At 41.1% G+C, this 27,797-nt stretch overlaps 1 protein-coding gene across 1 annotated transcript; it reads left to right on the forward strand.

The window, feature by feature from the left end:
• The first annotated feature begins 10,297 nt into the window (after positions 1-10,297).
• Positions 10,298-26,882, forward strand: sptlc2b (serine palmitoyltransferase, long chain base subunit 2b). Its single transcript, XM_085132152.1, has 12 exons — positions 10,298-10,600; positions 14,320-14,514; positions 14,764-14,918; positions 16,412-16,560; positions 16,993-17,117; positions 18,579-18,672; positions 19,260-19,365; positions 20,603-20,822; positions 21,183-21,309; positions 24,156-24,291; positions 24,456-24,585; positions 25,756-26,882. Exons 1-12 carry the CDS (start codon positions 10,457-10,459, stop codon positions 25,867-25,869), a joined length of 1,695 nt encoding a protein of 564 aa, XP_084988278.1. The 5' UTR covers positions 10,298-10,456; the 3' UTR covers positions 25,870-26,882.
• Positions 26,883-27,797: the final 915 nt, after the last annotated feature.

The following is a 27,797-nucleotide window of genomic DNA, read 5'->3' on the forward strand; positions in this document are numbered from 1 at the left end:
CACTGCCCATGATGCTACATTCTTTAGAGCTATACCTGTAGCATTCTGCCTGTTAGCTTAGCACAACAACAATAACAAAAAGTTGCTCTCTCACCCAGGAAACACGCAGAGAGAGCGTCGCCCCGTAACCATGGCAACCGTAACGCTGCCGCCTGGAACAACAGAACGTAGCTGTCAAACAAAACCCAAACAGTCCTGACCCGCCACAATATGAAACAGGGAAGTACCGCCGTGTAATCCATTTATTTCAACAAAGTAACTGTATTCTAAATACCACCTTTTTAAATGGTAACTGTAACGGAATACAGTTACTCATATTTTGTATTTTAAATACGTAACGGCGGTACATGTATTCCGTTACTCCCCAACACTGGTCGTAACGAACATCGTAACGAAGAGTGGGCCAAAATTGCTCCACAATAATGTGATACAGTCATACAGAAGTCATTTCTGCTAAACATGGTTCTACAACCTACTGAATCATGGGGTGTACTTAACGTGTAGATTCCTATGAAAACCTTATTTTTTTTATCTAGTCTAACTAGGTATAAACATATGTAATGAATATGGCAGAAGAAATTCGAGTCAAAAATAAAATAAAGGTTGAATGGACTATAGCTTAAAATTCATTCTCCTCACGGTGCTGATACAGTTCTCACCTCCCCTCGGACCAGAGGAAAACGCTGCGAAAGACCCGAGCTCGTCTACGGCCTGAGAAACCAGGCGCGAACACATTAAACTCTCGCTCAGTTTCAGCAATGTGGCTCTGATGTGATTTAACACTGACCTATACTTGCGAAGAAAGAACCCGACATGCTCCAAAGTCATCCAATTCTTCACCAGCGTGGGGGAAAGGAGGTGGTTTGTCACAGCCTCCCCTCTGCTCTTGAGGAAATGAGCTGAATAATAAAAAAACACGAGTCAGTGGTAGGAGAGGGCTCAGATATTGTAATATTGAGAGCTGTCCTGATTTTTCATTTCTGCGTGAGGCATCATTTTTAGGATCACTCTATTGTCTCGAACATGTTATATTATCTGGAACAATGACATGAAAGGGGAACAAGCTGTATACGAATAAATGTTGAATGGACGGATAGAAACTCATTCAGCCACCAGTGTGGGAGGTACTTTAGGGACAGCGGGGGTTTATTGTGAAGCCTTGATATGAGTGTCAGTGTGAAGAAATCAATATGACAGACACCAGCTGAGGGTAGCTGAATCACAAGTGTAGTCACGACTCTCACGTGTGGCTGTGGAGGCACAAAAAGAAAGAAAAAAACTCAAAAGCCAACACAATTGAAACTTTCCTATCTCAAAACAACAGGAAAGTTGTGTCTCCCTTCCGTGCTTAGACCACTGTGGAAGCACTGAGGACAGCTTGATAATGGGCCTCCTCTCCACTCTTGTCTGCCTTTATGGATGTGCACAGAGGAAGATGAATGAGATTCTTTATTCATGAAGGTAAGAGGAAATTGGTTCCTTGGCATTGCCTTTGTGTGCTGCTCAATGTAAACCGTGAACATATTGTGTCGGGACATAATGGAATCCTCAGGTCACCAGCCGGGACCGTGATGGATAGCTCCTTATCTGTGCTCCACAAGGAAACAAACCCAGAAATAATAAACAATATTGAGTTGTTGCGGCACATCTTTCCACTTGCTGGACTTGAAGGAGGATAGCTTAGTTTATTTTGTGATTCCTTTTGTGATTTCCTCCCCCCCGACCCCACCCCTTCCTCCTGTTGGTGGCAGCAAAGCAATAAGTTTGGTGATAAATGTTCCAGCCTGCTGCTGATGACCTGTCGGAAACAGTGGCCGGAGAGAGATCTTGTCTCCCTCTGTGTCTCTTCCAGTATTGAAGGCAACCTTTTCATTTTGTCAGAGAAACACCCCCGCATCCACGGAAAACACTGGATCCATTCCCTCTCTGCCATGAAACTGGCATGACTTATCTACTCTGTAGGACAAAAGGTCAAAAATCCCTACTTTCTCTAAGGTCTCAGAGATGGATTTTTCTTTATTTACGTAGGAACTGTGCAAGAAATGTAAATTTGATTTACAGCAGCGATAATCTAGAAAATATACTTTCACTTGACCACCACATTTTGCCTTCAGAACTCCCTCCATTCATAACAGAGATTTTAGTCCACATTGACATGATAGCAGATGATGATAATGCACATTTGTTGGCCGCACACCTATGATGTGAAATTCCCATTGCACCAAATCCCAAGGGAGATCTATTGGACTGGGATTTGGAGACTGTGGAAAAAAACAGTCTGAGCTTATCTGAGTTTCATGACATTACACATGATTTCTTGATGCATTCTCAATCATCCAGGAAAATAAATCTCCAAAAGTTGATTCTGTTCATCTGGACGTAGCGTTTTCTGGGAGAAACATTTCGTCACTCATCCAAGTGAGCCATTCTCCAACTCTCTGTGAATGGTACTCATGGCCATTGATCAGTGGTCTTTGATCAGTGGTCATGAGAATTTGCATAATTATGATTAAGGAACTGACCTCACAGCCCATTGTTCCTTCAGTGGGCTGGTTTCAGTCATTATGCAAATGTCCTGTTTATAAGATTGGGGAAGCCTGCAGTCAGCTGAGACTGAAGAAGTCACCTGGATGAGTGACGAAATGTTTCTCCCAGAAAACGCTACGTCCAGATGAACAGAATCAACTTTTGGACATTACACATGATTGTACTCCAACCGTCTATCAGAAGATCGGTATGATGTGGTCGTAAAGAGAAGTACATGTTCAGTGGGCTGTGGTGTTTAAACAATGCTCAGCTTGCACTAAGGAGGCAAAAAAAATGCCAAGAAATTCTACAAACAGCATTACAACAACACAACCATCCTGAACTGGTGATAAAAGTCAGGATGGATTCACTGGTTCATTTTGTTCGCATCAAAATCCAATCCAATCATCTGAATGTCTCAGCACCAATCAAGACTCAATATTCTTCCAAACGTCTATTTGTCCCGTTTTTGTGAGTCTGTGTGAAATGCATCCTCACTTTCGTGTTCTAAGCAGAAAGGCTTAGACACACCTGGTGTGGTCTTCTGCTGCTGAAGCCCATCTTCTTCACGGTTTGACAAGTTATGCATTCAGAGAAGCTGTTCTGCATATCTTGGTTGTAATGAGTGATTTGAGTTGCTGTTGCCTTCCCATGATTCCACCATAGCTTTGCAGACCCTTTTTATCCTCTTTTAGCTCATTGTTTTGGATGTAGCCTGGAAGATGGTAAATGGTAATGGGGCGCACTGACAGAGGCGAGGCTGCCGGACACAGGCGCCACCAAGCCCTCTGACCACCACCAGTAGGCAAACATGGGGTTAGTATCTTGCCCAAGGATATTTGGCATGCAGCCAGGAGGCAGCCTGGGATCGAACCACCGACCTTCTGATTGGTCTGCCACCTGAGCTACAGCCACCACATCAAATTAGCACCTCGCTACTAAATATAAGGAAACATTTGACTGCAAATTAAAGTGTTGTTCCTTGTCTGCTGCTTACTTATTAATTAACTTGGTAAGTTTAAAATGTGTCAGGGCTGTGTTTACATCTTATTTCTGTGCCATTAAAAAAGTCAAAGAATTAATGCTGATTGTAATATGTGAAATTTTCATACCGTCTTTAACTGGCAGAAAAAATATATATTTTATTTATGCGCTGAACATTTAGCATAAAAAAACATGACCTACATTATGTTCCAGCAGTCTTCTACTTAAAATGTTTATTTTATATTGTAATCTAGAAATATTCCCCTTTGGGCCTGATACGGTTTTTCACTCAAACACATACTGGGATATTTATATGGTGAGTACAGTTTACAAAGCCACACAGTCTGGAAATTGAATCTGTCAAACTGACACTCAGCACTAACAGCAGCACACACCTGAGCAACCTGCCCCTCAATCACATTCTTATTATTAGTTCCTCATCTGCGCACATTCACGCCAGAATTCACTCCTCATTATGCAAGCGCTGTAGAGCTGGACGGAGCCTACTGCTCTCTGGAAAATAGTCCACCTGTCAATCTGTCTGTCCCGCCTGCCTTACCTGACTCCATGGAGGAGGCTCTGTCCTCTTCTCAGGGGCTCTCTCTGCTGATAATCTGTGACAGAGGCGAGGTTTAGACAGGTGTAACCATCTCTAATGGTGGTGTCAGTCAGAAAGCAGCCTAGCTGCTGCACAGTGGCGACAGGAACCATCCAACATTGTGGAGGTGCGCGTATAGATTTTTTTTCTTTCCCATTGCCTACAATATTAAAAAGTTGTCTTATATTGTGTGGTTGCTTGATGTATACTTAACTTGATAAGAAAACTCAGAAGAGGGCCACAAGATTTTTCTAATTTCTCGCCCATATGGGATGGACTGCTCCGCTCCCTGATGGATTATAACCACAGCAGCTGATGTCTTCATTTATAAAACAAGCAACAAGGAATGACGATGGTGGAGTAATATTGCTCGTATGAGTATCACCTAATCCTCCTCCATGCTACGCCCATACTGACCCTTTTACAGTGTCACAAGCGGTGCTCTAATGAACACTTTGTCCCTACACAATTGTTGGAAGCATTGATTACAGGAATTATTAGTGAGCGCCGGGATGGATCATTGATTGGGATATGACTTGCAAATTCTGTGCGAAGCGGAGCGTAATTCCTAGCGACGAGCACCCTCGTTTATACTCATTTATATTCTTACTTGTGCACCAGTTTGATTTCATCATTTGTTATCGCCCTGCGTTTAGACACCGCCGAAGTTAAAAATGGCTGCTTGCCTAGACTTCCTCTAGTGCTGGGTCTTAATAGGCTGTCGTGGGAATAGGAGGAGAGATTGATTCTCCTGATGATTTCATTAGATGACATCAAAGCGGGGAAATTGCAGCAGAGAGCAGGAATGCATCTTCGGTGAATGGGAAATAATGCCCTGTTTGAATTACACTGTAAGAATATTGGCGGGGACATATGACCTTGTCAATGGAGATATTGTAATTGTGATGTTTTTCTCATCAGGGAAGTTTTCTTGGGGCATCACGCTGGGTAGATTATGATAATAAGGTATTTGGATTATGATGCAAGAGCAGGCACATAGGTTTTATAGCACCGCGGATCAGTGAAAGAATCAATATCTGTAAAGGGTTTTTGCATTCATAGTATGTCTGAGTCGCTGCAGGTATCCAATCAGCCAGGTGCCCAGGGAAAGAGTTGCTATGTGCAGTGTTCTCCTTTTGAATACGAATAAATTACAAGGATAATTTTCCGTTTTCATGATGAGGATGAAGCTGTTGTTGGGCAAATTTTGAAAAAACACCAACAGGTAGCATGAGTAGGCTAAAGCTGAATATCAGGTGGCTGGAAAGTTGATGTTTGCTTGAAAGAGGAGGCTTGGGGTACATATGCTCCCAGGCATAATTACTCTCATGTTGCATTTAGATTCAAATATTTTATAGATAATAGATCCTTGTGTCTAACCAGAGATGGGGAGAGGATGAAAAAATCCCTTTGATCAGTTCCCATAATGGACCATATTATTTTAAAGCGGGCTGCAGATGTTGAAATGTTAACATCAGACGAACAACAGCACGGGTCAGTTAAACTCACAGCCAGTTCAAGAAAACAAGAACTCACAATACAAGTTGTCATTTTCTGCCATAGCATCGACAGATAGGATCTTAGCGTTCCCCCATCTGGCAAATTCCCCATTAATCTTAGCATAGACTGTATATGTACAATGGGAATAACCACTGTGATTCAGGCCTCACTCAGTAGCAACTCGTCAATGAGAAAACAGCCAGCTTAATGTTTATTTTAGTCCAACTGGTTCTATAATTTCAAAGTGACCTAATATTACCATTAAGACCATAAACACACTTGGAAACATTTACCAAGGATATGTCATTCAGTCATGCACTTCTGCACACTGGAGCGTCTTCTTGCATACAGTGGAGTCGCCACCTGGTGGCCATTAGAAAGAATGCAAGTTTAAGATCTGCACTGACTTCAGTATTCATTATATATTTATTGCTCAGGAACATAGAAGAAACTTTACATTTTGTTAAGATTTAAAAAAAATTGTAGATATCAACAGCCTTGAAAACTGTATGTAGCAATAGTAAGAAAAGTTAAATAACTCTCAAAGGCTGGAAGCTTGTTAACTAATTGCTAACTTTAACTAACTTTCATTCCTATAGTACTGTGTAGGACAACTATATTATAACTGCAAGTAAGGCAATGAGAGTAATTATGGGCTTGTTTGTTTCATTGACCAGTTAATCATTATATTAAGTAAGATACAAAGTCAAAAAATGAAGTCATGGTCATATACAAAATCAGGCCTCTTCAGCATTCATTTGCCCATGTGTCTGTTAAAATCAGGGTTGGCATGAGACAAATCAGTCTAACAGCCAATCACAACTAGCCAAAATAAATCAAAAAATAAAAGAAAAAGACCAATACCAGTAGAGTTGGCAACTTTAATTAGGAGTTTGTTAGGATTTAAGTATACAGATTTGAAGGTGCTAAGAGTTTCACTGGGAGTGAGCTGGAGACAAAGTTAAAGAGTCAAGACTGAGATGTTTTGGACATGTGCAGAAGAGGAGCTGCCAGGCAGGAGGAAAATAGAAAGACCATAGAGAAAGTTCATGGATGCAATGAAGGAGGACATGCAGATAGTGAGGCAGATGATCCACCTAACAAGACGAGCTGAAAGAAGAAGAGAAGGGTATACATTTTAATTCTACCCTATTTAACCCACTCTTCTAGGAGAACTACAGATCTGGCACCCCTGGCAGGAATGGAGGTCAATTTTTAATATCTTTTCAGCTCTTGGAGCTCAGTACCTGGGACTGCTGCCTCATTTGCCTTAGTTGGGAACCCTTGGACGTGCGATAGTAGCAGCTAAAAAACAAAAAGGTCTGTGATACTGTTAAGGTTATATATTAGAGATGAATCTGTTCCACAGTTATCATAACGCGTAACATAACATAGAATTTGTATTATTAACAAATAACAGTGTAATGACTATCCAATGCATCAGATCTGTTTAGGGGATAAAGCTAATAATTACGAGAAGGCAGAGGTCATACCAAGAACAAACAAACTGCTTGCTCATTTTACGTTAGTATGGTTTCCACAGTCTCATCAGAACGAATACCATCAACGTAAAAGCTCCTTGCACTATCTGCATCCATGAGAGCACGTCCCTGTACCTTTTAACCCAGCCTCTGATCCTATTAAAGCTGGATCCTTATCACCTTTATCAGGTTTGGAATGGATGGGTGCTTAACTGCATTTGTGCACAGTGGTAAGAGCTGACCAGGCTGATGTTGCATTAATCCACAAACAAGGTTACCACCTTGAGAGGAGGGCTGACCATTGATTAGAGAATTAAATCATCAGATTTTATCATCAGTGTCTTAATTGCGGATGTCACACCGAAGCATCACACCGATGCCGCTTAACTCTGAACTATATTTGACCGACAGCACCAGCATATAACCTCTGATGCAGGTACGGGAACAGATGGGGCTCAACCTTTCCATAGCACAACAGTGCCATCTAGGAGGCTAAAAGTGGGAATGGGTTTTTAAAGAGTCTGAACAGCCCTGTTCACATGAAATATTCCTCCAGCAACCAAACAAATACATGCAAATGATGGAGCCAGAAAGGAGCGTAATGCTGCCTTACAGCAGGAGGATTGTACAAACAGTCACATATTATCCAGCACTGTGTGCTGACAGCCAGGCATGTTTCCCCACTAGACATGTACCAAACAGGAAAAGAACAGGAAGTACAACAAGGAGGTCCACCACAAAACCCTGGCTGTGTATCCAGGAAATGCCATTGTTGCTGCACGCTTTCACAACAGAGATCTCTTCCCTGCCTGTGTACTTCAAATATGGTCCATGGCAGTGTTTCTCCCATGATGTAATACGTAATTAAGGCATTAATAGTGGAATTAATTCATTGCACAGTATACAGAGTGACGCATTGTTTTGTATCTTCTCGGCCCATAAAAACGTCAGTGGAAAAAGGTGTTCAGTTGACGCCCAAGCGAAGGTTATTCTGGGTTATTTCCAAGGCCCGGGCTTTAGGACGTCCAACGATAACGAGAGGGTGGACCTAGCAGAGAGGGAGGAGTAGAGTAAGAGCTCTCACACTGTTCCTAATAAAACGCAATGTCATCACGTTGTTAAATCCCACGAAATTTGCAGATTATGTTTCCTGAGCTTAATGGCAAATTGTTTGCCTAAAAAATTGCAATGAATTGCAATGAATCCAAGACCCCAAATTAGTTATTATTACTTTTCTTGTTATTTGAACAGCAGCTGTTACGTAAGACATAGCAGGAAATGTAAATAAGCAGTGACACTCGTTTCTCTCTTCTCTCTCTCTGTCTCTCTATTTCTCATATATATATATATATATATATATATATATATATATATATTGTGCAGGGCCGTGCAGAGAGGTTTAAAGGGGAGGGTGCTCAAAGTTAAAAAGGGGCACATTGAACCAGGCTGAATAACAACAACACACATTCATCAAGAATCTAATATGGGAAGGGCAGGGCTGTGTTGATCTGAGACTGTAGACATTAAAAAGTCCATAGGAGAGATGGTAGCTGATTAAACAAGTGTCATGAGATAATAACAAAATGCAAAGATTGGTGACAGCGCTTGGAACCATAAGGCAACAAAAAACTGTGAGAAATAATTTAGGCTCTGCCTGTGAATCACTCTTTGCTTCTCTTCTTCCTTCCATCCCATCTTTTCATATATCACTCTCCACTTGCTGTCTATCTGAGAACAAGGCACAACTTGCTATTGCAATAAACTATAATCTAATTATCCACACCTAACTACTCTTGCACTTAATCTATAATAAAATGATGACAGAAAAATGTTATAGCCCTGCCTTTAGTAGCCTCACACAGCTCCTACTGTTTCCTCCTCATGTCCTTACCAGCCATGTCTGCACAATGTTATATAATGAGTAATATTTTTTTTTTAATCCATCTAAATAAAACACACACACAGTGACATTTTAGACCTTCTTCAGAATACTGTGTATACTATGGGCATCATGGTGCTGATCCAGAATCCTTACATTATTATTTATTACTAGAGCTACAATAATAAAGCAATGAGGAGGGGGAAGTAATAAATATGAAATAATGTCATTATGATGATTCCATTTGTTTCACTATCCACTCTGTGCAGGGGCAAAGCTTATTACATTTTTAAACTGTAGAGATACAATAATTTTACTGCTGTAAAATCCAAATTTTGTCTTATTTAAAATATAAATCTAATATAATCTGCTTCTTAATGTATGTTCTTTAAAATACAGCGTGTGTTTTTTAATATATTATAATTATAATAATGCATAATTATGTGGACATGCATATTAGATCGTTTTTAGTTAAATATAATCCCTCCAGAAAGGCAGGAAAAGCCCGGAAACTTACTTTAAAACTAAATATGTTCTAAATACTTTAAAACTAAATATGTTCTAAATACTTTAAAACTAAATATGTTCCCTAAAACGGTGACAGAGCTGCAGACCCATGACAGCCTTACACAGGTAGCCAGCAGCTATGACCAGCACTACTTGTACAGTTAATAAAAGGACAGGTAATGTTTGTCACGCTGTTGCACACACAGCACGCTCGTTTGTTTCAGTTCGTCAGTTGCCACAAAACAACTTACCAACGTGTACATAATAAGCTAATACTCCTGTGTGCTATACACTACAGTGTACGCTGTACACCTACTTACTGGTTTTGTCGCATCAGTCTGTGTCTCTGAGTTAATTTGTGTTTCTTCTACAGCTCCGGACCGCAAAAATTGCGCGTGCTCTTTGTGAGCTCGTTCCCGGCTCGTAACCAGCGCGTTCTGCCGTCAAGGGCGATCATTGGTTAAATGTGATCATGTGACTGATGCAAGCCAGATCCTTTTATTTAGCAAAACTGTGATTAATAGTTAAATATTATTGTTGAGGGGCACAGACAGGACTCCGCACGCACACACACATTTAAAAAAAAAGAAAAAAAATTTTTTTTTAAAAGTTGCCTCAACAAAAGGGCACTTTGGGCACCCATCAGGAAAGGGGCGGGTGCTCAAGCCCCTCCAGCCGCCCCCTCTGCACGTGCCTGATAGTGTGTGTGTGTGTGTGTGTGTGTGTGTGTTTTATCGTTCATTGTTTTGTTTAAACGGTAGGAACAATATTTTTTGACTCATATAGACGATCTTTGTCCTGGAGTAACCGCATTGGCCAATAACACCATTGAGGGGCGGGGATTTCCGGCAGTCTCGTGTCTTCACGGTTCATAGTGGGCGTTGAATAGCGTCTTCTTCTTCAGCTCATACTTCACGATAACGTTACCCAAGTTAAGCTACGTCAAACCGGGAAATTTATAGGTTTAGCCGGTCGACGAAGATGACGGAAAGTGCTACGAGTAAGCTGCTAAACGGAGACATTTGTCACCGGACCTCGAATGGTAAAAAGGCCAGTAAAAATGGCTTCGTGAAGGATCACTCTCTGTTTGAACAGCCACAGAAGTATCGCCGCCCCAGAGACAAGGTAAGGCCCAACCGTCAACTGCTAGGGCACGTCCATATACAAACAGCTCTTCAGCATAGTTTGAATTAATCCTGTTAGTGTTAGCCTGTGAGCTGTTCGTTTGTATTACTTCTGTTTGTACTGTGGTCACATACTCCTGTGAGGGAGTGTGTTTCCACAGCAAGCATATGAGTGTGAGTAGCTGCCATATGACTGTGACCTCACGAGTTAGCTGCTATATTAATGAAATTAGCCAAGACTGAAGTCTGGGCAGTTGGTTCACGTCTTTATTATTATTGTTATTATTTCATATTCCGTACGTTTGTTTTACGCTGTCTCCTTCAGCGCCATTCAGCATAGAAAAAACGGTAAACCACCGTTAGATTCCTCTTCTTTTGCACATTACTGCTGGTATTTTTCCTCATTTTTAACTTTTATATTTTTCAAATTATTCAACTTTATTCAACAAAAATGTATAATGTATTTCAGTGGGGAGACTGTTCAAATCTTCTTTCAACTTACTCATCTTTCATCTCTAACTACTTCCACATACGTTGACCTACAGACACAAAGTTTGAATGGTGTCTGTGGTGTTCAAAGTTTAAGTTTAATGCTTTTTTTCACCCGTTTCAGAGTTTATAATGGGTGTCTACGGGACGGAATGTTGGCAATTACAGTGAGAAAAGCCAAATGCCAGAGTGGCATAGATCAAAAGATGCATCTTAAAATCTTCTCTTTCAACGGCTGCTGTGTCCACAGAGTTTGGTCTACAGTTATCAACAATGCATCTTTCAACTTCTAACCAACCCATAGAGACATACTGTGTTGTGTTTTTAGTTAGTTTGTCTCAACAGCAGGAAAGACTCCACTTTTTAAATTGCTCCTGTGGCCACATTTTTGACAGCAGGAGCATAACAAACACACTGTTGTGTGTCTGTAGTGGATTCTCCCCACATTTCAGTGATTTAAAGAATATGAACTTTCAATATTCATTCAGATGTTTTGTGATTCTAAATCTCTTTTGGTATTAGTCAGCTTTTTCTCATCTGAATTTTAAAGATGTTCAGCTACTTTCCAATTTTGAAACTACTTATGTGTGAACTTTAGCTCTTAACAGTTCTACATTTTAGCCTTCAGGCGAATGATTCGCCTATTTCAGCTCATTCAATATGACATTACATTTCAGCTCAAAACATTCAGCTATCAGCATTCACACTGCAGTTTCTTCAGGAAATGCATTCTCTGGTGATCTCATACAGTCTACACTTTTAGGCCTAATACTATAAACCTCAAGCTAGCTAAGTTTAAAATGAACGTTTACTTACTTTTTATTTTTAAATAAGCATTTCTTTTTAACACATTCCAATCTAGAAAGTCACTACTGTGATTCTACCTTGTATTGGGTTTTACTGCGCTGTATAGGCTACATATACTTATGCTGTCAAGGCGAGCATGCCACCTGATCAGGCCTGACTGCAGTGGAGACTTTTTTTTCCTGTAACTTTACACTCTGTTGTTTTTCACCTCTTGCGTGTATATTGCACCTGTGCCAGGTGAAATCAGACAGGCCTTTGTTTACACTGACCCCAGTATGAGACGACTGAGTTATTACCACAGAAACTTATCACCACTACTTTCACATGACACTTGAGCAGGAGAGGAATGTCTTCAGGCTGTGAAGGGTGGGGTCCTTCCCTTTCATTCCCAAGGCAGGAATGAAACCCACAAAAAGAAGAAAAAAAAAACTCTTTTTGAAAGTGTGTTTTTTTTTGTTTTTGTTTTTGTTTTTTGTGGTAGTGGAGGTCTGCCTTGTGCTTGTTGTTTTTAGCTTGTTTAAATTAAACACAGAAGGGAGACAGCATTAATCCAACAGCATTCAGAATGCTGATTTCAACACTAATGCATTTACATAACTAGATCCAGATTTTGTGGCTATATTAACAGCTTAATCCATAAAGATATATATAGACGCTCGTTTTAACATCGTCAAAGTTGCAAATAATGAAATGAATGTATGTGGCGGTAAAGGCTGTGAACCGAAAGATCAGTTTAGAAAAGTTACTTTTTCCTACTCTTGCCTCTGTGTGAGTCACTGGTAGCAAATATGGTCATCTTGGGGACACAAGGCTGACTGCTGCCCTACCCACCTGCTCCTCAAACCTTCAGTTTATGAGGGCGGAGCCTGTAATGAGCTGGTTTAAGGCAAAAAGTAAAAGCTAATGGAGTCCCCAAAAAAAGAAACCTGGAGCTAGAAATGCGCACATTAGGACCTCTTTAATTTTGTTTGGCAATGTCAAACTGGGTGATTGGCCTTGGTCATTGTTATACATGGTATTTACACTTAAACTGGAATTGCTGTAAATGGTGAAAAAGCGTTCTCCTGTGCCTGCTTCGATTGGGCACTCTGCTTGCTGTTGATAAGGCCTTGAATTTATGGTGCTTCATGGTGAGACCTGTGTTTGATGGAGGAATAGGGCTGTTAATAATTGCTCTTTTAGCAACACTGTTTAGTTTTTTTTGTAACTGTTTCCTTCAGTCAGCCAGTTGAAATGAGTGTTCCCTGTCGATCGAGTGCAGTATTTAACATATTTTACAGTAAAGACTGGATTTCAGTGACGGATCAATAATCACGTATGACAAGTTTATCGAAAAATGGTTGGAAGAAGGATTTGAGCATGCAGAGGGAAAGATCCTTTCAGCTGACAATTAGACATAATTTGTTGTGTCTGATGTGAACCGTACACCAAGAGCTGCTCTTATTATGTATACAGTGTAATATGATCTGCTGAACCGCAGAGGAAGCATGAGAAAGAGCAAACATAAAGGGTTGTTTTTTTGGCTGTTCCTCTGGGTGCAGTTTCAGTGATGCTCGTCTATAAACAAATGGGACCTCTGGTGTATTTTTTATTTTATTTTATTTTTAAACAGAGTAAATCTGAAGCCAGGCAAACTACATCTAGTCTTGTTGGCTGCCATCGGTATGCAACAGTCTGTTTGAACAGTGCACTTGAACAGGACTGTTTTGTGCTCACTGGTTTCAGAAAACATGGCTGCCCGAGTGCTGTTCTCTCAGTGCTGTTTCAGTGAGGTTGGGTTTAGTTACACACCCTGTGCACACACATGCACGCTCCTCTCCTGGTCATAAGCTCAAAGGTGTTTCTCGGAGAGGCATGACTGGTCATATGCGATATGGCTGCTAAGCTGCAGGGCAGAGCAATGTAATGAGTAACTGCCCTCATCGGTTTACTGTTGGTTTTGTAAGCAACTAAAAAAATCAAATAGCCAAGCTTTTTTATTATTATTTTTTCAATGTTGTGCTGCTCCACCAATCTATGACCACATTTATATCACCTCACAATCCAAGATCAATATAACTATTCATAAAGCTCAGTGACTCAGAGCCCTAGAGGGAATGGGCTGGGGGGGGGGCTGCAGTGACACAGGAATGCCTCAGTGTCCACGAATATATTTACTTATTGTGTAACTTTTAGCTTTCTGACAGTCTTTGCAAGACAAACTCAAACTTAGCTTAAACTGGAGTGACCGCTGTGTTTTGGAGTTCTTGTATAATAATAATAATAATAATAATAATAATGAATTGGATTTATATAGCGCTTTAGTAGTAGGAAATCTATATCTCACACTCAGATTGGCTGGTTGAATCTGCACAAAGATGTTTAAATTTCACTCAAATTGAGATTCTAACCTCCTGTTTTGTTTTGTTTTTTGTTGACGTCCAGAACCAAAATGTCCCCCATAATTCCAGCTTGTACAAGAAACCATTTGTGGAATCCTTCGAGGAGACTCCTCTATGGGTTGCTGTGCTCACCTACATGGGCTACGGTATCCTCACCATCTTTGGCTACCTCAGAGACTTCCTTAGACACTGGGACATTGAAAAGTGCCATGTGGCCCGTGAGAGAGACGAGCAGAAGGTAATGAAGTGTATACTGAAGTTTTTCACATGCAAGACAAATGCAGGGGACAAATTCCAAACAAGACAAAATAATCTAGTCGTCCTACTTTTATTGCAACATGTTTTATGTTTGAATTTTGGATATTTGATGTCTGAAAAGAGTTTGTGTTCATGTTGTTGTTTTACATCTGGTTCAGAGATTGCTCCTAATTTAAACTGTCAAGATTATGTTAGAAATCGTCTGCGCTTTCTCGCCTTCTTTCTGCAGGATTTTGTCCCCCTCTATCAGGATTTTGAAAACTTTTACACCAGGAATTTGTACATGCGGATCCGAGACAACTGGAACCGCCCTATCTGCAGCGTTCCTGGTGCCAAGGTGGACTTGGTAGAGAGAGTAACTCACGACTACAACTGGACGTTTGAGTAAGTCGCTTGTTTTTTGTGTTGTTTTTGTGGTTCTTTGTCTCCATGTGTTTATTTTGTATAGAGGTGTTTCACATGAAGGTCATTACTCCCCTCAGAGGTGTGTCTGTTCCATTAACGTGCACTTTAAGTCACTGACCTTGCAGTTCTGATAACGAGAGTGACGTAGTCTCTCTGAGGTGTGTATTTCTGTGTCACTGATTTACACTCACAGTTTACTGACTTTGTGTTTCTGATAGTGAGTGATGCAAGGCATGACTCACGTGGTTATGTTGAAACCACTGCTTTCTGTCACATGATGTCCTAAGATACACTCTACACACTCATTACAGTATGAAAGAGAAGTCATCCCTGAACATGCTGACATCCCAAAGCAAACTGGCAGTCGGTCCTTTAAAGTCTCAAATGTATTTCCCGTACACCTGTAGATTTCCAGAGGTACTATTTAGGAAAATATGATTAGACGATAATGACGAACCAAATTAGATGAGTGAGTTGAGTTTATAATTCATATGATTTTCATACCCAGTTCATCATATTTCTTTGTGTTTACTTCAAGGGCCCTAAAAGAGCAGCTTACTTCCGTAAAACTTTAAATACAAACAAATTTATGCACGACAGTACTGGCCACCTATACATCACATGTTCTGCCAGGAATCTCTCGGCATACAGTTTCTGTGCTGATGTTAATGCCAGAGGAGGTTTGGATTTCTGTAGTTAATGAGTCTGCAGAGCTTTGGTGACTTTTACCTGCGATCCACCGTAACTTTAAAAGGTCCACTGCTTTTTAGCTGAGTTGTTGTGGTTCCTAAACGCTTCCATTTTGCAATGATGCCACTTACAGCTGCTCATGAAATGTCTGGGAGGGAAAACTTTCATGAACTGACTTGTTGCAAAGGTGGCATCCTGTCACAGTACCATGCTGGAATTCAGTGAGCTCTTTAGAATGACTGATTATATCACAAAAGTTTGTGAAGGTACACTGCAAAGCCAGGTGTTGTAGGGCTGAAAACAGGTGTGGCCCGGTACTTTTGTTCATAAAGTCTGTCTGTGTTACACAGACAGCTGCTGAGCCCGGCTCTGCTGTACGTTTCTTTCTGTTAAAGGGGATGTTGTTATTCCTCCCTATTGTAGGTAGCATGTGCTAGCTCGTGCAGTAGGGTCTTTATAATGTTAAGTGATCTGTAATTAAAGAGTTGAAAAGTTTATTGACAGCTACTGAATTTAGTTCAGTAGCTGTCAATAAACTGCTCTGCTTATTTTAAAGACTCATTCTTTAAAAATATTTCTCTGATTAGTATCTATTGTTTTAAAAAATGCAGCATACCTGCCAAATTCTATTGATAACATAATAGTTTATTGTTCCGATGTGCACGATAACATTGGAAGCTGAAATGTAAACACTAAAAAAGATTTGCATTGCAAAATGAGCAAACAAGGTTAAAGAAACAACTTTTTTTTTTTAAACCCAATTTTCTGTCTCTTCCCGTCAGGCATACAGGCAAAGTGGTGAAGGACGTTATCAACATGGGCTCATACAACTACCTCGGCTTCGCTGAGAACACCGGAGCTTGTGCCGATGCTGCTCTCGAGGTCACAAAAATGTACGGAGTGGGAGTGGGCAGCACTCGCTGTGAGATGGGTAAGGGGGGAAATCTTTTGAATGTTGACATTTGGTCTGTGAAATCCTTCTTGTGATTCGTCATCCTTCAAGGATGCTTTTTTCCACTATGAGTCAAAGTGGAATTGCCCCAGACTCTCCACTTCCAGTTAAACCGCTGCTCCACATTTGTTTTCGCTTTCAGGATGCATCAGTAGCCACAGCTCAAGTGCTGAAATAATAATCTGTGATGGGAGCTTTGAAATTCGAATCCTTTTACAGTTCAGCACCTAGTATGCTGCTCTCTTTTTCTTTACTTTACTTTTTGTGTGTGTGTGTGTGGGGGGGGGGGGGGGGGTAGCTTAAGGGAAATGGACCGCTTTCACCGTATGATGGAAAAGGAAGCGTGACTTAGAGAAAAGTCTGTAATTTAAATATCAGAGGAACCTGAAGAGCTGCTGTGATTTTTTTCAGGAAACTTGGACATCCACGAGGAAATGGAGCAGTTGGTTGCCAGGTTTCTGGGAGTTGAGTCAGCCATGGCTTTTGGCATGGGTTTTGCAACCAATTCCATGAATATTCCTGCTCTCATGGGGAAGGTGAGGAATTTCATTCACTTCCTTTGTCACTCAAATGTATTCATCTGAGTCTGTACGTATGTTATCACGTCGAGCCCTTTGTGAGTGTTGGTAACAACAATTTCTGCTGAGGAAACCCACGTCTTCCTGTATAAAGTGAAAATGGGATACTTACTGGATACCAGGCGAATTTCCTGCCCTCCCACAGAGCTACTGCCCAATGTTTACACTTATAAATGTAAAACTAAATACTTTACAAAATGGTAAATGGTCTGTATTTGTATATTCCTAGGGACCCCAAAGCGCTATACACTATACGCAATCATCCACCCATTCACACACACATTCACACACTGGTGATGGCAAGCTACAATGTAGCCACAGCCACCCTGGGGCGCACTGACAGACACAAAGGCCTTGCCAAAACATTTGGAAAAATCACTCCATTCATAATACATCCTGGTCAAACAGGTTTTATCAGGTCTCTGGGTGTGGGGCCTGGGGTACTTGTGTTGGTGGGAAAACCAAAATGTGTTTGGCAGCCTCTGCAATCTGAATTATAATCTGAATGCATGACTGTGCCAGAGGGGACAGGATTAAAAAAACAACAACAACAAACAAAAACAGGGTATTTTTTTCAGATGGATAGCCACACTCGTAGAGTTCAGGTTGTTCTAAAAACCGTTAGTTTCTGGGAAAGTTTTCAAAACATCTGAGTGTTGGAATTCCTGTTGTTCCAGACGTAATGCTTTTCTTCTGTAGCTGGTGGGGAGGTAGAAATCTGTGCTGACAGGCACGTGTCACTGCACCTTGTGAGTCAGAGCACATGTCTTTATGACCATTAATGACAAACATGGGAAAGGAAATAACATCGAGACTGACGTTTAATCAGACCGCTCTTGTCATAAACATTAATAAATCTTAACCGTGGTTGTCACGTTTCTACTAGCTCACATCCTCATAGTGTGATGTTGTAACGAACTTGGGTTTTCAGTGGCTCGAGGAACTTTTATTTGACCGTTTGGGTGTGTTGATTTTAAGAGCTGGGCAGGCTGCCATTTTGCTGTTATCTGTTTTTGTTTTTTTTAAACGGGTTGGTATTGCTTTTAATGATGTCTTTTTTGCTTTCAGTCTGTATGAACTTAACAATTATCGATCCATTTTTTATCTGTCATATTTAATTCACTCTTCAATGTAATAAAAATTCATATTGGCAGGCATAGTGTGTCAGTTACGCGACTTCTTCTTGTAATATTTGCCTCATGTAGTAAAGGCTTACCTTAAGTGTAACCTAAATAACAATAGATCCATCCCTAAACAAGGATGAGCGAAGACACTTCTTTAAATTCTGAGCTATATACATTTCTGGAGAAATAACGGCGTTCTGCTGTTCTGGCTACTCGGTGAGCTGCTAAAGTTACGTGAAAATGTGTAAACTTTGTCGCCTTCATTTGAAAAATTCATTTCTGTTTGCGGTTGTAGGGTTGCCTCATCCTGAGCGACGAGCTGAATCATACGTCGCTGGTGCTGGGCGCTCGTCTGTCGGGCTCCACGATTCGGGTCTTCAAACACAACAGTGAGCGACTGCCAGTTTTAAACCTCTGACCTGAAAGCAGTTGAGCTGTATTTTGCGTTACACCCAAAGCTTGACATTACACTGGAGACAAAGGATTAGAATGGATCTTTCAACTCTATGCAACGATTAACAATAATTCCCGTTAAGTCAAAAGGATAGCAGAGACATTCAGCGTGGGTGTGTGTTTCAACATGCTGCTTTTAGAAAATCCAAACTATTTTTTTGGACACTTGCTTACTCATGTCTGCAGTTATACATTGACTGTATTGTTTCCAGTGCTAAATAACACATTATAGGGTGTGGTTATTTTTCGGCTCAGGATAAAAACATGACACACACACACACACACACACACAGCTGAGATCATGACGTGTAGTCAGCAGGCAGGAACCAGGCCGGGTGGCTTCTGAGAAAATGCTCCGTGATCATGAAATATTGACAGAGTTGTTCATCCATTTAACACAGGTCTCATGTTTCTGTTGGGAAAATGTTTGCTTGTCTTTTCATTACTTGGCTTTTTCTTACTGTCGGTGATTTAACGAGTAACCTAAAACAAACATTTATTCACAAACTCCTTTGTGTTGTAGACATGCAAAGCCTTGAGAAGCTACTGAGAGATGCGATCGTGCACGGGCAGCCGAGAACCCACCGACCCTGGAAGAAAATTCTTATTGTGGTGGAGGGCATCTACAGGTGCAGACGGCAGTTTTTGTGGTTTTTCAGCATGATAAAATACTATTCTAAAGCATTGCACTTTCCTAAACGAAATAATGTACCGCCTTAACGAATTAGCATAGATTATATGGTGTGTGAGCTGGTAATGTATAGTTAGTCATTTCAACCTCATAAATATTGCAAATCAAATGAATTATTAATATTTTATGAATATACTACTGTGGTTGGGTGTAAGTTGTTACATGACCATCTGCCATTAGCCAAGGCAGACAGCTGCACCCAAAGAGATAACAATTAGCCACTTCTGATATCATGACACATAGGTGGTGTTGGCAGATTGGTAGTTTAATATGTTAGCTTCTTCAACCACAGCTTCTGTTTTTGGGTGGTGTGGGACTAACGTGGATATCTGTCCATGTGAGCTGGTTGATCGGTCTTTGAGCAGCATAGCAGCTGTCTGTCTGTGGGAACACAACGAATATGACTGCACATTTACTCCGACATCATCCTCGTGCAAAGACAAGTGGAAGACAAAAACAACAAGCACGCATGCTACAAATTTTACCCGAGTCATTTAGACAGCCGTTAGCACATGATTCTCCTTATGGGGACCTGATATGTTTAATATGCTGCTGAGAATATAGCCCAGAAGAAGCGTATAGTAGAGCTTTTATTTTGGAAAGAGACATTTCTCTGTAATAAACTCTCTTTTCCAAAGATGAGTGATTCCTCAATCAGATAGATTTATTTTGTTGTTTCAGCAACATTAAATTTAAAAACTGTACTTTTGAGTTAAAATATATATTTATAATTTTAATAAATGATAAATTAAAAAGGCATGAACATTTTTTTTGTATCACCAAAGTATCGAACTGAACCATGAATTGTGTATCGTTGCACCCCTAATTCCTTGTTCTTTGAAGGGATTTACTATAAACACAATCAATCCTGTTGATCAATATAGTTCTCAGAGAGTCAGTGCCCTTTACTGATGCAATGTTAATGGAGTGTCATTTCCACAGGGATTTCTAGAGTTAAACCTTATGTTGCTAAAATAGACTGTACTCTGAGAGTATCACCTGTGCATAAACAGTCCTGCAAGTGTTAGGCATGTACCTTTTAATGTCAACTGCTTTACACAGCAGCCTTCTGGTGCTTTGGTTCAGATTGTGGGTGTTTGTTAATAATGGCTTTAGGTTTGTTGCAGACGTTTAATTTCATTTCTTTCTTCTTCTTTTTTTTCATAATCCTGAAGTATGGAGGGGTCCATCGTACGCCTGCCGGAGGTCATAGCTCTGAAGAAGCGCTACAAGGCCTACTTGTACCTGGACGAGGCTCACAGTATCGGCGCCCTGGGCCCTAATGGCAGGGGAGTGGTGGACTACTTTGGCCTGGATTCCAAAGATGTTGACATCATGATGGGAACATTCACCAAAAGCTTTGGGGCTGCTGGGGGATATATTGGAGGCAAAAAGGTTAGTGAACTGCTGACAGTGTTCAGAAGGCTAAGTCTAGTCTGTGCAATGTGACGTAGTCAAAGCAATGGTTCTTGGTTATTACAGTATTGAGACACTTACTCATAGTCAATAGATTGAGTAGTTTCCTAACTCCTAAATTGCTAAATTCAGTGTTGGCCAACAGTGTTTACTGGTAAAGTGGAATTCAGCTTCCTGTTTTACAAGATAGGATCTGATTGAGTGCATGCTTTCATTTTGAGCAAGAAATGACAGTTTGAAAAACTCAAGTATGACATGTTTAAAAATAAATAAAAAAAAATCATGTCCCAACTGTCCTAGTGATACTTTTCCCCCCTCACTTTAATTGCATTCTGTCAGGAGCTGATTGACTATCTGCGCCGCCACTCTCATAGCGCCATGTACGCCACCTCTATGTCCCCTCCTGTGGCCCAGCAGATAATCACCTCTATGAAGATCATCATGGGAGAAGATGGGACCACACTGGGTAGGTGGAAAACTGCTGCAGATGGTGTTTTTATCCATAAACTGTTTCTGATAACTGCTTATTTATTGTTGTGCAGAAACATTTTGGTGGTCAAATTGCAAATAGAAGTTTTGTTAATTAGCTTGGCAAATCAAATATTAAAGTTGAGTCTTTAAAATTTTAATTACAAATGTTTTTTGGTATGGTTTGGGTTTTTTTTGTTTGTTTGTTTTCCCCCTGCAGTTTTGTTTTGGTTGCAACACTTAAGAAATCACTGAAATGTTAACCTCGTGTTTGTGGTCAGTTTTCCTGCTATTATTTGACATAACCACAAGATGGCAGTATAGACCAGTCATTCAGATGTTATTCTGCAGACTTATTGGTGGGTTATTGGATGCAAAGTTATTATGGTATTGCTTTTATTTAATTTCTAATCTAATTTCTACTCCTTAATAAGGTCTATATTTTATCACAGCTAAGAGCCAGTGTTATTAGCTAACTGGTAAATATTTACCTATACATAAAGGTGCATGTGTGTGTGTGTGTTACAGCTTTCTGGGTATGCTGTAAATGCCGCACAGGTACATGCCCATATTATATAAGAGACAATCTGACAGTGTCACATGTGACTGCAGCATGGGGTGCAAAGTTTAGTACAAGTCACTTCTGATTTTGATTTCTAAATATGTTTAAAAACTGTTGGCTTACTGATGATGGAGTTTTAGGCTCAGAACTTTATCAGGGACTGAGAAATGCAGTTTTTTTAAAGTATCAGACACACATAGATTTGTTGTCCATGGTACTACGTGTTATAAACATTGAGATTGGAGCGCACTCTGCTGGACAAAGCATGTGATGAGACCAGATTACTACAGGCACTGTTTTTCTGCATTATGTTCTCTTTAAAAATAATGAGAACAAGTCTTGGCTCGAGGAGGGTGGCTATCTGCTGCAACACGCTGAGTTAATAATAAGCTCACCTACAACGTTGATTCTAAACGAACTCTTCCCAGTTGCATATTTGACAACATATACACTGATAGCAATATATCTGTGTTGGTCTGACGTTAGCTGACAACATTTGGCAAACCAACATATGTTGGTCAGGCTCTGAACTTGATTGTGCCTCTTCCATTTGGTTGTTAACAGTTCCTTTCTTTTGTCCAGTTCAGTCCAGGCTGATGGAAGGCTTTATTCTGCCCCTCCCCTCTCCCCCTTTATGGCTTTCAGATGTGTGTTTCTTTGTATATGTTTGTGCTCCTTCACGCTGTGGGTACAAAGCAGCATGGTGCTCGCGACCAGAGGTCTGTGCAGATCAAACTCTGCTGGACTCTCCTACACACACACAAATAGATGATAGGGTCTTGTTTTCTTGCAGGGTGGGACCCCTTTACTCTTCACAGGGCTCGACTGACTTGGCGTTCCAAAAAATGCTGATATAAGATGAAATGAAACTCATTAGGCATAGGAATAAACATCTGGTGTTAACCTTTGTTGCTGTCTTTCTACAGTGTCATCAATTTTTCTTGTAAGTTAGTCTGAGAGGAGCAGGCCAGACCAGCTGACCTTGCAGCATTGCAGCAGTAACTATTACGGTTTGATTGGTTGCAGCCCCGTCAGCGCTCGAAATGAAACCCTTTGAAGATCCAGGCACTGACACAAAGTCAGAGTGACATTTGAGCCGCCTGCGAAGCTGTTGTTGTTGCTGAAAGCCTGTAAGCTTATATTAATCAAATATACGTAGACGACCTAAAAGCAGACAAAGCTTTCATCCGTGTACAAAGAAGGTTTAAGAATCTTCCATTCTTCTGTGGATACCTTTGGATCCCTTGACTGGAAAAGAAGCATGTGGTTAAGTGTAATGTCAGACTTTGTTGTGTCTCTTCGTGCTCTGAAGCTGCTGTTTCTGCTCCATTTTTGAGCACAGCCAGGCAAATGTGTGTTGCTCTTGGCGCTTTGTGCCTTACGGTTATTTGTTGGGTTACGATGCTATCTCTGGAGGCTCAGACAGACTCAGTGAGTGAATCCACAACATGTATCAGGTTGACACATGATTGATGTTGACCTCTTGACCATAAAATATTAGAGTTCTGTTTGACTTCAAAGCTAGTCTTCAAATAACTAGAAGGCTGGAAACAATGTGTCCCTCTTAAGTTTTGTACTTTTTTGTTTGTTTGTTTGTTTTTATTGACATGGTTTTCACTCTGGATCAGTTGTGCTCAAAAGCGAGCTAATGGAGGAATAAAGACGTCATGAGTGGTGGTGGGAGGGGTCTCTGTAAAGTACACACTGTTTCCTTCACTTGGCTGCAGAAAAAGAGCAGATAATGAAATTTTACGAAGCTTACAAGCACCAGTAACCAGAACGGTGTGGTTTAAAGGAGCAGCACACCCTCACAGGTGCTTTCACTCTGGCTGATTAGACGTCTGCTCAGGTTGTCTGGAATGCGTGAGATCACTGAAGTTCATGTACTAATAAAGTGCCATAAAAGTGTACGTTTTCCTGTTCTGACAGGTGCAATGGGGAGGGGGGGGGGGGGGGATGCCAATCAGGAACAATTTGTACTGAAGAGGGCTTATCAGGCAGATTTAGTGAAAACACCTGTGTGGTTGCACCATTGATGTGGAGGGGCTTTAATCAAGGCCAGGAGACGTTACTTGGTAAATACTTGAGGTCTCCAATTGCAAAAAAGTTAACTTAATAGAGATTACAATATTTAATTTGACAAAAATGCAAAGAATCAGTTGATACTTCTTCAAGAGGAAGAAATCTCAGGGAGTAAAGAGAGTAAACTGACTCAAAAGATTGAATCAAAATTGTGAATAACTCTTCTGAAGCTCAGTTGGATCTCCGTCTACCTTTTCCAGGTGCCGATCGCCTCCGACAGCTTTCACAGAACACCACCTACTTCCGCAGAAGACTGCACGAAATGGGCTTTATCATCTATGGCAACGACGACTCCCCCGTTGTACCGCTGATGCTCTACATGCCGGCCAAGATCGGGTGTGTTTTTTATTTTGTTTGTTTTTGTTTTTTTGGTGTATAGCTGCACAAGAGCATGTGCTCAGTTTTTAATATAACTTTTTACTTAATGAGAACATTAATCGTAGATCCATCGTATGAATAGCAGCACACTGCTCTTTGTCTAAGTTTCCTTTGCTCATCAGCGCCTTCGGTCGGGAGATGCTGAAGAGGAACATCGGTACGGTGGTCGTCGGCTTTCCCGCGACGCCCATCATCGAATCCAGAGCGCGCTTCTGTGTATCAGCCGCTCACACCAGAGAGATGCTCGATACAGTAAGTCCCATTTCTAACATTCTCCTTTTACTAATAGCAAAAGCCTTTTACCAGTGTCGACTGATGAAACACAAAAGTTTACTTTTTTTTATCTTCTCTCCCCCCCCTTACTCATACTCGCAGCATGGGCTGTTTTTACTCTAAAGGTTAATCGTATCTGTGTGCGCATGGAAGCAGAATTGGTGCAAAACTGAGTTGAAAATATTGTTCACTCTTTTAAAAACAGTTTGAATGTTGCTTTGTAAAGAACGACCTAAAACCAGAGCTTTGCAAAAGTCACTTCCCTCATTGTAGTGCTGCCACTTCTGATCTGCAGCTTCCAGTAAGTTCTTAAATATCATCAAAGACATAAAGAGAGGGGCACATCTGATCTCTTCTAAGTGGTCTCTTCAAGAGTTGTTGTTACAGGATAGACTATTCGATTGCTGAAGACTTAATTTTATCCTCAATGTGATTTAAGAGTTTGTTTTGGTCCACTGTGGGTGATCATGGATTCCTGCACTTTTAATCAACCAGCCTGCCTGACCGCTGACTGACAGCTTTTTTGTGCCTTGCGTTCGAGTCCATGTATGTGTGAGCGTGCCTGTCGAATAATAAATGCTTCCAATATGTCCTTTTATTTTGAAGGAACCTAGAAGGGCCAAGCTGTCTCTAAAGATTACAGCGTGACTCAGGCAGAGACTTTTATTTGAGCTGCTCTGTCTCTCCAAAGACACTTCATTCATCTTGCTGGGAAGCTTGTCAACACCATTTGTAATAGTCCGTTTAAACGGCATCAGGCCTGCCTTTGTAGCAGAGCTTCTAGGAGCCGTTTTTTCCGTCTTTGGAAAAGCCAGGCCTCGCAAAGCGTGGAATCAGAAAAAAGGTCAGGAGGAAGGTAAATTGTTTCCAGGTGCCCTGCAGTGTGTTGCAACACTGATACAGTCTCTGGTGGAAAGAAGTGTTCAGTTGTGGTTTATACAGGGAGCCTTCTGTTCACCTCTGCTTTTGGACTCCTCGCCTCCTTCAGCACTCTGACGTGTTAAAAATCAAAGCCAGTCTTATCAGTCTGGCTGAATCCCTTAAGTTTTGGCATGCGTACCATCTTTTTGTTTAGTTTTTTTACTGTGTGGCTTTCTTCTCTTGTATTTTGGATCGAGATTAACTGCATTCTTCCTGTTGCTTTGTCAGGCATTGGAGGCCATCAGTGAAGTGGGCGACCTCCTCCAGCTGAAATACTCAAGACGTGAGCAGCCTCTTCCCTCGCTTGGGTGGATGTCCGAGGAGAGTCTTCTTCAGGACTGAGCCTCGTCGTCCTCTTCTTGTCACACCGAGCGCGTTTTCCCAACTCACCGGCCCCTCCCTTAGCGTTTCTCGTCCGACATCCGTCTTATGCCCCCACGTATTTTTGTCTGAGCCAGTGTCTGCATTCATGTTATCCACATTTGTTCACGTCAAACTCCAGTGGACTCAAAGCCAAAGTCCCAACAGCTTCACCGCGACCAAAATCAGCCACATGCGTCCGTGTCCGTTGTTGCAAAGTCCATTCAGAGCCTCCCAGTTTGTCCTAACCTCGACTGCATCTAACATAAAGTCTTATTCTTGTGCGCACATGGAATGTGTATCTTATTTGTGCAATAACAGCAGCAGTGTGGTGTTTCTTTGTAATTCAAACTCAGAGCGAGGTAGAAGAAGCTCTGCCATGACTTCCTGCTCTTGCACTCTTGAAATCTGATCATAGCTCGTGCTATGATCGATAGGAAACGATCATATATGTAAATATTATTTATCACAATGTTGGTAATACTGCCTTAGGGTAGCATCCCAAACCTCAGCGAGAGATGCATTATTTCACGGGAATAAGCATGTGTATACTATATGTATTTATCTGCTTTTGTTTTGTTTTAATCCTAATCACTTTTACTTGAACAGAGAGATTATTGGGTTCTTTTACCCAACCAAAGGTTCTAAGTATATGTATAGATATGTTTTCTAGCCTTCCTGTTAAAATGCAAAGCAGATATTCCTAATTAAATCATTTAACAGGGAAAGAATTCCAGAGAGGAAGACAAAGGATTTTTTTTTTAACTGCATATTTTCTAGAAATATTTTTCAGCTTTATTTACTGTTTACACCTGCACTCAAAAACTTGAGCCTTGTGTCTTTAACATTTCTATAAGCTAATGAGCAAATGTGATTTCTATCTTGTTTGTTGCTTTCTCACCTGCTGAAATCGTTCTCACTCAAGTGCTTTCATGAGAATCGCCAATCCGAGCACGACAGCACGCTGTATGCATGACGATGTAGGGCTCATCTGATACAGTGGGGCAAAAAAGTATTTAGTCAGCCACTGATTGTGCAAGTTCCCCCACTTAAAATGATGACAGAGGTCAGTAATTTGCACCAGAGGTACACTTCAACTGTGAGAGACAGAATGTGAAAAAAAAATCCATGAATTCACATGGTAGGATTTGTAAAGAATTTATTCGTAAATCAGGGTGGAAAATAAGTATTTGGTCAATAACAAAAATACAACTCAATACTTTGTAACATAACCTTTGTTGGCAATAACAGAGGTCAAACGTTTACTATAGGTCTTTACCAGGTTTGCACACACAGTAGCTGGTATTTTGGCCCATTCCTCCATGCAGATCTTCTCAAGAGCAGTGATGTTTTGGGGCTGTCGCCGAGCAACACGGACTTTCAACTCCCGCCACAGATTTTCTATGGGGTTGAGGTCTGGAGACTGGCTAGGCCACTCCAGGACTTTCAAATGCTTCTTACGGAGCCACTCCTTTGTTGCCCGGGCGGTGTGTTTTGGATCATTGTCATGTTGGAAGACCCAGCCTCGTTTCATCTTCAAAGTTCTCACTGATGGAAGGAGGTTTTGGCTCAAAATCTCACGATACTTGGCCCCATTCATTCTGTCCTTAACACGGATCAGTCGTCCTGTCCCCTTGGCAGAAAAACAGCCCCATAGCATGATGTTTCCACCCCCATGCTTCACAGTAGGTATGGTGTTCTTGGGATGCAACTCAGTATTCTTCTTCCTCCAAACACGACGAGTTGAGTTTATACCAAAAAGTTCTACTTTGGTTTCATCTGACCACATGACATTCTCCCAATCCTCTGCTGTATCATCCATGTGCTCTCTGGCAAACTTCAGACGGGCCTGGACATGCACTGGCTTCAGCAGCGGAACACGTCTGGCACTGCGGGATTTGATTCCCTGC

This window comes from Neolamprologus multifasciatus, chromosome 15, assembly GCF_963576455.1.
Source record: "Neolamprologus multifasciatus chromosome 15, fNeoMul1.2, whole genome shotgun sequence".
NCBI lineage: Eukaryota > Metazoa > Chordata > Actinopteri > Cichliformes > Cichlidae > Neolamprologus > Neolamprologus multifasciatus.